Source organism: Mus caroli, chromosome 15, assembly GCF_900094665.2.
Source record: "Mus caroli chromosome 15, CAROLI_EIJ_v1.1, whole genome shotgun sequence".
Classification (NCBI taxonomy): Eukaryota; Metazoa; Chordata; class Mammalia; order Rodentia; family Muridae; genus Mus; species Mus caroli.
The window spans coordinates 45,962,443-45,974,884 of record NC_034584.1 but is presented as its reverse complement, the minus strand read 5'-3'; the positions used below and the strand labels follow the sequence as shown (position 1 = coordinate 45,974,884).

Below are 12,442 nucleotides of genomic sequence, written 5' to 3'. Positions count from 1 at the left end.
CGTTCCCATTACTGTACCAGAGTTGGGATTCTTGTTCCTCCTATTCATTGTTCAGTGAGAGGACCTGTTATTTGAAGTTGTGTGGAAAGTCCAAGCAGTATAGTAATGTTTCCTTTTGAACTAGCCATTTTGGAACAGTTGGTTGTATTATTATAAACATTATTCAAAACCTTAAGTGGTCAAATTGGCACTAAGTCACATTCATTTATGCATAGCAGCACTTTCTATCAAAGTGGAAGTCTGTGAATGTTATTGTGCATGCTTGTTTACCTTATGCAATCTGATTTTTGTTAGGCATTCCCCAGAGGTACAAAGTTTACCTCAGATATTTTAATATTTGCCACATAAGGCTTCAGGAAGCAAAACAGTATCATGATTGTAATAAAACATCAACTGTTGTAACAGTAGCATTTCTGACATTTCACAGCTAATGACATAGTTCATGTGTTTAGGTGACTTCGGAATGGATGACCGTGAAATAATGAGAGAAGGCAGTGCTTTTGAAGATGACGACATGTTAGTGAGCACCAGCGCTTCCAACCTCCTCCTCGAGCCAGAGCAGAGCACCAGCAACCTGAATGAAAAGATGAACCATTTAGAGTATGAAGACCAGTACAAAGACGACAATTTTGGAGAAGGGAATGATGGCGGTATATTAGGTGGGTGGTTGTGCTTTGTTTCGTAAATTCTGTTTCAGAAGAGTCACCAACTCTTGAGTGCTGAGCAGTTGCCTAGACAGCATATGAATGGGGATTTGTTGTCTCACTAAAGCTTTCTAGAAAACTAGCCAAAAACATTTAGCTTTGTGTACATGGCTTTTATCAAAATCTAAATTTCACTAGTTGTTCAAGCTGCAGCGTGTGTTTGGTACCTAATAAGTAGATTTGGGGTGGAGGATCCGGACAGGGAATCACTTTGTAGGCAAAGCTGGCCTCAAACTCACAGAGGTCCACTTGACTCTGTTTCCCGAGGGCTAGGATTAAAGGCCTGTGTTGCCACAGTCGACTATAAGTAGATATGTTTTTGGAAGTATGAACCTTTTTTTTTTGAAGATTTATTTATTATTATACATAAATACACTGTAGCTCACTTCAGACACACAGAAGAGGGTGTCAGATCTCATTACGGGTGGTTGTATTACGGGTGGTTGTGAGCCACCATGAGGTTGCTGGGATTTGAACTCAGGACCTTTAGAGGAGCAGTCAATGCTCTTACCAGTGAGCCATCTTGCCAGCCTGGAAGTATGAACTTATAAGTGGAAGATTTTTTTTCAGATACTAAGTGCTTTTGCTTTTATAAACTACCTTGAGATAAACAAATTGAATATGGATTTAAATTTAATCTCCCCTTAAACCTGTTTGTCCCTGGGTGAATTAGTTAATGTGATCATAGCACTTTATTTTCAGATTTTTAACTGTTACACTTTTTCTATTTCAGATGACAAACTTATAAGTAATAATGATGGTGGCATCTTTGACGATCCCCCTGCCTTGTCTGAGGCAGGGGTCATGTTGCCAGAGCAACCTGCACATGATGATATGGATGAAGATGACAATGGCTCATGTGAGCATTTTATGTTTTGGGATTCTTGGGGTTTTGGGATTCCTGGCGATCACAAAGCAGATGGTGACACAGAACTACCCCCTGGTGACTAAGCACCCTTGACTGGCTTGCTTACGAGTGACTGCCAGTTCTTGTGTTTTCAGTGTTGATTACTCTGTACTGTTCCCCTCATTGGTACACTGGAGTTGAACTCTGCGGGGGCTGCCTGGCAAATGCATCCAAACTTTTCTTGAACCCCTTGGGGTTTGTTCCACTTCCTGAATGGGATTTCGTTCTCCCTTTGTAGAGTTTGAATGCTATCGCTAAGCGTGTTACAACCATGTTGCTTTTACAGTGGGTGGACCTGATAGTCCTGACTCTGTGGATCCTGTTGAACCCATGCCAACTATGACTGATCAGACAACTCTCGTCCCAAATGAGGAGGAAGCTTTTGCGTTGGAGCCCATTGATATAACTGGTGAGCAGATAGACTTCACAGTGTGTGGAACATGAGGTCCTTAGGTGATGAGCATCTTGCTCATTCATCGGAAACAGTCGTCACTCTGCCCATTACAATGTGATGTCTGGGAAGAGTTAGACAGGAAGCTGCAAGGTGGAAAATTACAGGACAGATTTTCTGTAACTGTGTTTTAGTCTTTGGGAGTCCTTACATACTAACAACAGTAATCTTGAGATCAGCGAGATGGCTCGGTGGGTAAAGATGTTTCTCAGCAGGCCTGAAGATCTGATTTCCTTCAATCCCAGTGGTGAAAAAGGAGAAGCAATACCCCCAAGTTGTCCTCTGGCCTGCACGTGTGCTCCTACATACACACATACACATGAACACACAATCTTTTTTCTTCTTTTTTTTTTTTTTTAATGCATTTTTAGGAAGAATGCCATGGTGGGGGTTTTCTGTGGAGAGGATTCTAGTCAGTAAGAATGATAGCTCACTTTGGGAGAAGGGAAGGCACTGTAGCTGGAGGACAGTTATGGAGAAAGACCCATCATTAGTTTGTTTTTAACCTCGTGAATGCTTTTTTGTGAAACCTGGGCTAATGTGTGACAGTGAGATTGAATCAATCTCAGAAGTCTCTGCAGATGCAGTCACTACACTTTCATTCCAAAGTGGTATGAATGAGAAGCAAACAGCCGAGGGATGTCAGGATGCGTTTCCAGACCATGATTGATCCTGAGCGGCTTCCCCTTGATCAAGCAGCTCTGCATAGCTCTTATGTATGAATCATAAGTAGTGCAGTAAACGCCATAGTACTGGGGCCATTTGTTGGCAACTTTGTCTACTTTAGACAGTGGTAGTGCCTACAAATAGTTGGCCTATTACAAACAAAATAAAGTTTTTTCATTTTGTTAGTTTAGAAATTAGTTTCTTTTTCATAGTCATAGTTTAAAATGTTAGAACTAGCCAGGCATGCTGACATATGTCTTTAATTCCAGTACCTGGGAGGCAGAAGCAGGTAGTTCTCTAACTTGGTGACTAGACTGTTCTTCATATCAAGTACCCTGCCTGTCTCCAAAAAAAAAAAAATCAGAACTTGGCCAATCACTAAGAGATGGTCAAGCCTGAAAACATGCATATATACAAGTACTGTTGTATAGACTGAGCAGGATATATTTATGCACACTTGCATTCACACACACACAGTAAGAAAGGGAAAGAAGCTATGAATTTAAAGGAAAAGGGGAACATATGGGAAGGGCGGGGGGGTGGTATAATTATATTCTCAAAAGGTAAAGATTGAATTAAAGATACATATGCATTATTTTAAAAGAGTGTCTGACAGGTGCGCTATGTGTACCATTTACAGAATAAAGCTATGTAGATTTAAAGGTATTGAGCCTTAAATTATTTTACCTATTTTATAGTAAAAATCAGCAAACTTCTATTGAATATCTCTGTTGTAAATAATTCTTGGAAAACATGAGTTTAGACATACTGTCTTCATGAGAGCTTTCACCTAGGCTCCGTGTCTAGAAAGTCAGAGGATAACACCAGCCCAAGATGAGGAAGGTGTTCCAGGCTGGCCTCTCAGGAAAGTGACCTTATTATATTCTTTTATTCTAGTCAAAGAAACAAAAGCCAAGAGGAAGAGGAAGCTGATTGTTGACAGTGTCAAAGAATTGGATAGTAAGACCATTAGAGCCCAGCTTAGTGATTATTCTGATATTGTTACGACTCTGGACCTGGCTCCGCCGACCAAGAAGCTTATGATGTGGAAAGAGACAGGAGGAGTGGAAAAGCTCTTCTCCTTACCAGCACAGCCCCTGTGGAATAACCGGCTACTGAAGGTAGTGCCCTGGGCAGAGATTGTCTGTCTTCCAGAAACACTGATTCCTACAACCTGTGCTCAAACTGATAGGTGCTTCTTGTTTTCTACCTTAAATCACGGCATGCTGAGGGCAGCTTGGCTCCCGTATGATGGGATGAGTTTTCCCAGGTGCAGAATGCCACTGTGGGGAGTAGTACACAGCTCTATAGTCTCACTGGCTTCAGAGCCGGTGGGTGCTTCCACTCTGCAGTTAGCTCTGCTGCTCCTGAAGGAGGAGAGTCCTGGCTCAATGGAAATGCCCCTCCACACCCCCAGACACATACTAACTAGTTAGCAGTTTTCAGCTCATGTGAGTTCCAAACTACTGTAAAATAACTGCGTGGCACCTGGTGGTGGAAATGATGCTGTTAGATTTGTAAGCTAAAATGTGCAGAGAAACAGCTGTTTTTTCTCTACAGTACTCCAAAGCAGCAAGGGTATGATGATGGCTGTTCTTTAATGGAAACACTGTCAAACAGTTTTGAAGAATGCCCGTAGAAATGTTTATGCTTTAGAAGGATATATTTTAAGAGTGGTGCAACCACTGGTCATATGCCTCTGTTTGTATAAATAATCCCTCCTGTGTGCATCCCTAAACTTACTGTGCTTGGCTCACAGAAGAAAAAAAGAGACACTTGAATGTAGAAGGACTAGCTTATGTACCTGTATTAAAATGTCATAATAAACCCTATTTATATGAATGTAGGCTAATAAAAATCTAAAATTAGCTTTTTTCAGTAGGTTCATTATTTTTTTCTAGGCAAAAATGTAAAATTTGAGGAAAACCAAGTGGTTTTCCTACACATGTACCTGTGTAATATGAGGTGCTCTTCATCTGTGATATACTCACGTATTTTACATGCTTGTTAATAAGTAAGAATGTTGTGTGGTGCTGGGCGTGGTGGCACACGCCTTTAATCCCAGCACTCAGGAGGCTGAGGGAGGTGGATTTCTGAGTTCGAGGCCAGCCAGGGCTACACAGAAAAACCCTGTCTCATAAAAAAAAAAAGAGTGTTATGTGGTGTTGTGTAAGATTTCACATAGTAGTTAAACCTTGTGAATACAAGCACAATGTAAACTATTGAGCACTGTGACAGGTTGAATGTTCGATTTATCAATGAAAATAGCTGCAGAGAGAAATGAGAAACCTTGAAGCTTAATAGATACCAGTTTCCACTTTCTGAAATGGCTGCAGTTATAATTTGAACACTTATTTTTCAGAACAAATGTGAGAACGTGAAGTAAAACTGCTAAGATGCGCACATGCTGCTTAGTGCTTAGGAACTGAACTGCAGCGTTCCTCCCTGCGAGCAGAGAGCGCGCGGAAGGCGATGAGCCTTCCCTTCTGGGGCTTTACAGTTGATGCTGTGCTTCTGTCTCCATAGCTCTTCACACGCTGCCTTACCCCACTTGTACCAGAAGACCTTAGGAAGAGAAGGAAAGGGGGAGAGGCAGATAATCTGGATGAGTTCCTCAAAGAGTTTGAGAATCCAGAGGTTCCCAGAGAGGAGCAGCAGCCACAGCAGCAGCAGCCGCAGCCGCAGCGAGATGTCATCGGTTAGTTCTGGGAGCATTCCAAGCTGAAGTTTGAAATGTCTTAAACTTCACCTTTGTGCTGTCAGAGCACCTAGGTGCTCTAGGATGAGGGGGCAGCGGGCTGTTTGGTTTGGAGGAATGGAAGTGCATGGATCTCCTCACCTTCAGAAAGCAGTAGGACTCTGCTGACTGAAGGGATAGTTAGAAGAATATCTGCTTGGGACAGGGGAGTGAGCTACCTTAACATTTCTCCTCAACCCCTGTGCTTGCAGTGTTATAAATGGAATCACCTGTGTGCTTTACTTACTGGCTTTCTTCATTAGGCAAAGTAACTCTAGCTGGGTCTTTCTTAAGATACCAATCTTAGAAGCAGATTGTCCCAAAACTCTGAAAACTAAATTCTTTTCTTGTGATAATTGCAGATGAGCCCATTATAGAAGAGCCAAGCCGCCTCCAGGACTCAGTGATGGAGGCCAGCAGAACAACCATAGAAGAGTCCGCCATGCCCCCACCACCCCCTCAAGGAGTTAAGCGGAAAGCCGGACAAATAGACCCAGAGCCTTCAATACCTGTAAGGAAAAAGAAAAAGATTGAAAGAGAGATGGTCATGCAGTTAGCTGCAAGAGGCATTTAAGGAGTCTGAGTTAGGAGTCTCTTGGTTTAGATCTGGAAGTGGATCCGGAAAATGACAGCAGAACTTAGGAGCACAGTCTTTGTCATATGGGGAAAGCTGTTAATGCACTCAGCAGAGACTTTTTGGCTCTTTGTGAATAGACTTGCTTCTGAGTGGTCCAAAATGAGTAACCTTATTAATCTGTGAGGTCAGTGGCTCTGAACCATACTGGTTTATATGAAAATTCTTAACATCTCTCAAGTACTGGACAAGTTATTAAATGATTGGTATATTCAAGTATATACTGAAAACCAATGAAGTGATAACTGACAACTGCAGTCTTTGGCTAGAATAGAAAAACTAGCTTAGAATGAAGCCATCATGTTAGGATGTCTGATTTTAAGTCTGTGGAATAAATTATTTTGAAGGGAAAGCAGGTCTTCGGTAATACTAGGCTCCTGTTTCAGTCCTCATCAGAAACTCCTGTCAGGACAGCTGATTGCCAGCCTGGAGAAGTTTCTCTGTGCCCTATGCTGGAAAGGACTTGTCAGTCCGAGCTCTTTCTCCTTGTCAGTAAGAGGTCACAGAGCAGTAGCTGTACCACTGCTCTCCTGGTAGTCTGTCTCTTAAAGACTATTCTAATGCCCTCAGTTACCTTAAACTCCAAATGAAACAGTACACACAGCTGCCGGGCATGGTGGTGCACGCCTTTAATCCCAGCACTTGGGGAGCAGGGGCAGGCCAATTTCTGAGTTTGAGGCCAGCCTGGTCTACAAAGTTAGTTCCAGGACAGCCAGAGCTATACAGAGAAACCCTGTCTCAAAAAAAAAACGAAAGAAAAACGAAAAATGAAATAGTATAAATGAATTCAGGAAACAGTGTCCTTGTCCCTGTTACCTGCTGCTGAGTCCAAAGGTCTTTCTGAAAGAGCGAGGGATGGATAGTAAGTTACTGTGATAGCTTTAAAGTAGTTGATCTGATCCTGCATTTTAGAGCAGCTACCATTCAGACCTGCATCTTTAACTTTGTTCTTTTATTGTTTAAGCCTCAGCAGGTAGAGCAAATGGAAATACCACCAGTAGAACTTCCCCCAGAGGAGCCTCCAAATATCTGTCAGCTGATCCCAGAGTTAGAGCTCCTACCAGAGAAGGAGAAGGAGAAAGAGAAGGAGAAGGAAGAAGAAGAGGAGGAGGAGGTAAGAACGCTGTAGAGCTCTTCAGCGAGTAGACATTCCTGTGCCTGGTGTGGCAGAGCTTCTTGACCTTTCCTGTTTGAGCTTAGCCAGTTTTGGGCATCAGGTCAGTGAAATGTGGTCCTGCAGTGACTTGATGTGCCAGAGTGGGTTGGTATTGGGGCTGGGAGGACAGGGGAACCATGATTAGGATGTAAAATGAATGAAATAAATTATTTTTAAAAGTTTTAAAAGAATAAAAATTAAACTAGATTCTTAGTGTAGTGAATCATCGGATTTTGTGCTGTTGTAATTCCAACTTTCCCTCAGGAAAGACAGGGGATTGCCCTTACAGATTGTTGCTAGACTTGTAAATGGCTTATAGCTGCGTTTTTATCATCTTGTGGTCAGTAGTCGATTCTTACTGCTATTAAAGCCAGCCTCTGGTCTAACCTGCCTGTGGCCTAGAAATCAAGTAGGCAGACATACTCCATTTGTCTGAGCTTCAGTTTTGTTTTAATTAATCCAGAGTTAGCCCTGGCTCATGTGAGTAGAGCTTGGAGCACTATTACTTTTTACAGAGTGGAGATGTTTTATACATGCCCCCCTTTTCTCCTTCAGCTATGTAAGGTCCTCTCTAAAGTTTTTATCATGCATGTGTCTATTTAAACCTTTACCATTACACTTTTTTCCAGATAACTAAATGAAATGTTAAAATTGTTTCTCATGCCCCTTGTTTATATATTGAATTCAGTTTACTAACAGCCATTTGTTTCTAGTTATCTTCATATCAGTGACAGCAGATAATTTTGTTTCGTGTAATGTATTTTAAACTAAAATTTAGTTTCCCAAATGTTAGATTATGGTGTCATCTCAGATTTTCCTGTGAAGCAGTGTTAAAACACGATTGCCATTCTAGGTGAAGCTGCTGATTGCTAGCTTTTCTTAGAGCGTGCTGTGTAATACCAGTGTTTGTGGGCAACATGGCAGCTCCTGGCCTGTACTACCTTAGGGTTCAAAAAAATTATTTGGACAGTTCAGGTAAAATAAAGCCTATATTAATAATTAACAAACAATCTTGAGTTGCTCAGATACAATGCAGGCTCTTTGATATTGTTCAGTGATGATGTAGAATATCACACTACAAAGTTAGTATCAAAGATCAACGAACTTTTCCCAGTATCTAGATTGGCACCATCCAGTGTTTGCACGTCTTGGTGTTTTGCTGTTATTTATTTATAATAGCTATATATAATTGAAAGAAACATTGCACTTAATGTGGTTTGAGTCCTGGCACAAGGGCCTTTTGTAATTTATTTTTATTATTATTTTTTTAAAGTTCCCAGTTACTTATTTGTTTAAGGGTTCTTAACTAGGTGTCCTTCAACAGTCCATGTTGTATGACTTGTAGAACATTGCAGAGACATTATGTGCAGTGTTTGCTTACAAGAGCTATCCTTTATGGTTAGAGTTCATAGCAGATGGCAAATGATTTTGAAAAGGCAAGATGGCAGTTTTCTGTTGCTGAGTCTGTTAATCAAAAGGTTTCTGGATATGGGGAAGTAATCATTTCAGCAGGCAGTTTTTTTCAATTCTGGTGGCCATTTATTCAGGATGAAGATGCTTCAGGGGGTGATCAGGATCAAGAGGAAAGGAGATGGAACAAGCGCACTCAGCAGATGCTTCACGGTCTTCAGGTATGCCAGCATAGTCCACAAAGAGTCCTTTCCCAGAACCCTGAAGCATGCCTTGCTAGGAATTTCTCCAGGGCTACATTGTTTTAAAGCATCTTAATTACATACATGAAGTGTTAAGCCAGGGGTAAATCTAGAGCGTGTAGTTCATGTAGCCATGATTATCCTAAAAATCTGATGTATGGTGCTGTGTGGGGAGCGCAGCTTCGTACTGTCTTGTTTGATTAGCGAAGGCCATGTGCTAAGTCATAGAGCACCAGAAGTCAGCAACCTCAGCTCGGGTTCCAGATACAGGGGAGGCTGGAGCCCCCGTGACAGTTCTGCCAAGTCCCTTCATTTCTGCACATGGGAATGGATGGTACTTAGAGTTGGGAGGTTATCAGGGCTGGTTTGATTTTGGTTTTGTTTTCACTTTAAAATCTGCTGAGCGTTTGTTTTTGCTAACTCACATCTCTGTTGTAGCACCTTCACTTACTTCTTGAACTTTGTATGCCTTTAGATAATATGCGGTGGCCTTTACCTTAGTGCCTAGCATGGGAACCACTTGTGTAACTACATGAATGTCCAGTCTCAGCTCCAGCCAAATGGAGCTCACTTTGACCAGTGCCAAAATTGTATCTTCTAGTTACTACTTTTGTGTGTGAGTTACTTGAAATCATCTGCTTTGTTTTGTTCTATTTCAGAGAGCTCTTGCTAAAACTGGAGCAGAGTCTATCAGTTTGCTTGAGCTATGTCGAAACACAAACCGAAAACAGGCAGCAGCAAAGTTCTACAGCTTTTTGGTTCTTAAAAAGCAGCAAGCCATCGAGCTCACACAGGAAGAGCCGTACAGTGACATCATTGCAACCCCTGGACCACGGTTCCATATTATCTGAGGAGCTAGATGTGTTAGAGCTAGTGATAACTCACTAGTACATACAAATTGCCCCCGTGTGCAGGGCACCAAAACCCTTTAAGAAAGTTTTTAGATTTCTGTTTGTACAAAAATCTTTGCCTTTTCCTTCTTCTTTTTCCCCCCAGTGTTTCTAATTTTGTCAACCATATTTTTAAGGGAAACTGCTTATTTGGGTTGGGTTTGTATTCCTGGAGAAAACAGTACCCCACGAACCCAGAAGACTTTTAACAGTTCAGAACAGATGTGTGCAATATGGGTGCATGTAAGAACATGGAGTAACAGCCAAAAGTCACCATTTTTATGTTAGCTTTCCATTACTATGTTGAAAAGGAAAACCTGCCTAGGAAAATGCCTGACACTTTAAGAACTGTGGTTTGAGTCCCTTGACAGGAAGAGAAAAATGTCTTCCCATCAGTGAAACCAACGGTCTGGTTAAGCACTGTAGTAGGGATAGTGTGTGGAGCATCGTGCTTGTCTTCTTGATCATGTTTTAAAGTAAACCCATAATGAGCGAGGACTTGTGAGATTGTGCTGATTGATCTTCTCCGACTATTATGTTCTGAAATCATTCCGCGAGTCTTAGGAACTCTGACGCTATGCATGCACGTGCAGCTCAGAATGATCAGACGTCTACAGTGGCTGACTCCTCAGGGGCTGCTGATCACTTTCTCAAAGGTGTTTAGATGTTTGCTTGAATAATGAGATCATGGAAGTAGAAATTCCCCTGCCTGCTGAAGGGCAAACCAATGAGAGACTACACCAGATTGACTTCCTTTAAGCAAACAGTGCTGGAAAAACTAACGGCTTCTCTGATATTTATTATAAATGTTAGTATTCATCTTTTTCCAAGGCTGCACACTCCTGTATTTGCAACTTATTTTTAATAACTTTGCAACTATAATCCTGTATCAGTTTCCTATAATTTAAGTGGAGAAAAACATCCTAATAAAGGCTTTATTATTAACAGACCAGATAGCACCAGAAATTATGTGACTATATAAATATCAGAACGTGTTCACTTTGTAGGACAAAATTATGTTAAAAAGTTCTAGCTTAAGTGTTGGCACTTTTATGGGGGGGAAATCAGTTTTAAAACTAAGACTTCCATGTATACCCAGTAATTTAAAATTATGTGAAATATTTTAAATTTGTGAACTCGTAATTACTACTTTAATGATTCAGTTTCTCGAGAATGGTAATTGTATAAAATTGCTCTTGCAGTTTTCTTTTCAATACGACGTGCCTGTAACCATGGATGTCCCCTTTGTAAAAAGACACTGTAGATAATTGAATGTTTGATTATAGAAAGGTCGTTAGTTTCTTGTTAAACATTTTGTTAGTCCAGTTTTTGTCGCTTATTGGGTTTAATATTGTTCCTGAAAATAGTCAATGCTATGTTATGTATAACTTTTCTAATAAAAGTTGTGTTTCAAGCTGTACATTTTGGAACATACTCAGTTGATGATATGTCTCAAGAGAAATATTGACTGAAAAAGTTAACATGGCCAAATATTTCATTTGCTTTACCTAGGAATATTTTGTGCTAATTAAGTGAATTTTTTTTTAAAGTTAGTAGTTCCATGAATACTACTGACCATTGTCTGACAGCTTGTTGAAAGGCAGCAGTGTCTTAAGGTAATTCTAAAGCTAAGCAGAGTGCTTAGTGTCCGACAGGGAGACAAGACACAGTAACTGAAGTCATAGGTGCAGATAGTTGGTTGGCTGCAGTATTAGTGTAGGGTAGTCAGAATATACCTCTTTGAGAAGGTGAGTTTCTGAGCAATAAAAGATTTGAAAATTTAGACCAGGGAAGAGGGTGATTAATAAATGGGTCAAGTGTTGCAGAAGGGGGACCTAGAGACAGGTAAAGAAAGACCAGTATAGCTAGAAGTCTAAATGGAATATTAATAGGTGGAACAAAAGCTTCTACAACTCAAATTTTGTGTGGCTGTACTTCACATTGCTGCCGTTTCGGTCACACATCCAGTGAACCTTAGGACAGACTGGCTAGATCGATGGCCCACTCCCAGCAAAGTGTTTTCTGACTTCTTGCTTCCCAGTCAGTAATAACTGAATGGATGAATGGGTGAATGGTGGAGTCTACTGCCACAAGCTTGCAGTAACATTGATGCTTCTAAATGTGTTTTTGCAGTAAAATGCGAGTAATCCCTGGCACCATGCCACCGTTAACCTGAATCTGAGGAAGTGCCAACTAGCCTTGATACTTGCAGTTAAAATGGACCAGGATTTGAAATTCCCCTATGCTTTTTAGCATTAATGTGGTCTTGGGTTTTGATTTTCTCAGTGATGATACAATTTGGTCTCGAAGTCTTGAATATCACATGTCATAAAGAATACAGAAGTATCTAAAAAAGAAACAAATAGGCTGCTTTCAGGACTGATCATGGTGGAGTGTTGAGACTGGAAAGACTAAAGGTATCTATATACTGGCAGTCCCTCCTTTGAGCAGACTGCCTTCGCTGTCTGCAGGGTGAATTGCTTATGCAGGCAGTAAATGCTGCTTACTGTTCAGATTTCAGCTGAGGGTAAATTCCTCAAGGGAAATTGTGCTGATCCACACCCTGTGCTACACTAGGTCAGGCTTTCTGGTTGAATGCTCTTTAGGCTCCCAGAAAATGAACTTACAACGAATTAACAACTGAC

The 12,442-nt window shown here is 41.0% G+C and overlaps 1 protein-coding gene across 1 annotated transcript in view; it reads left to right on the top strand.

Moving 5' to 3' along the window:
- Positions 1-11,217, top strand: part of Rad21 (RAD21 cohesin complex component) — a 28,075-nt gene extending 16,858 nt beyond the window's left edge. Inside the window, exons 6-14 of the mRNA XM_021183432.2 lie at positions 453-659; positions 1,438-1,563; positions 1,898-2,020; positions 3,626-3,849; positions 5,255-5,426; positions 5,828-5,976; positions 7,064-7,213; positions 8,803-8,886; positions 9,567-11,217. Coding sequence (XP_021039091.1) covers positions 453-659; positions 1,438-1,563; positions 1,898-2,020; positions 3,626-3,849; positions 5,255-5,426; positions 5,828-5,976; positions 7,064-7,213; positions 8,803-8,886; positions 9,567-9,758 — 1,427 coding nt within the window. The 3' untranslated portion in view covers positions 9,759-11,217. The remainder of the gene's footprint in view (positions 1-452; positions 660-1,437; positions 1,564-1,897; positions 2,021-3,625; positions 3,850-5,254; positions 5,427-5,827; positions 5,977-7,063; positions 7,214-8,802; positions 8,887-9,566) is intronic.
- Positions 11,218-12,442: the final 1,225 nt, after the last annotated feature.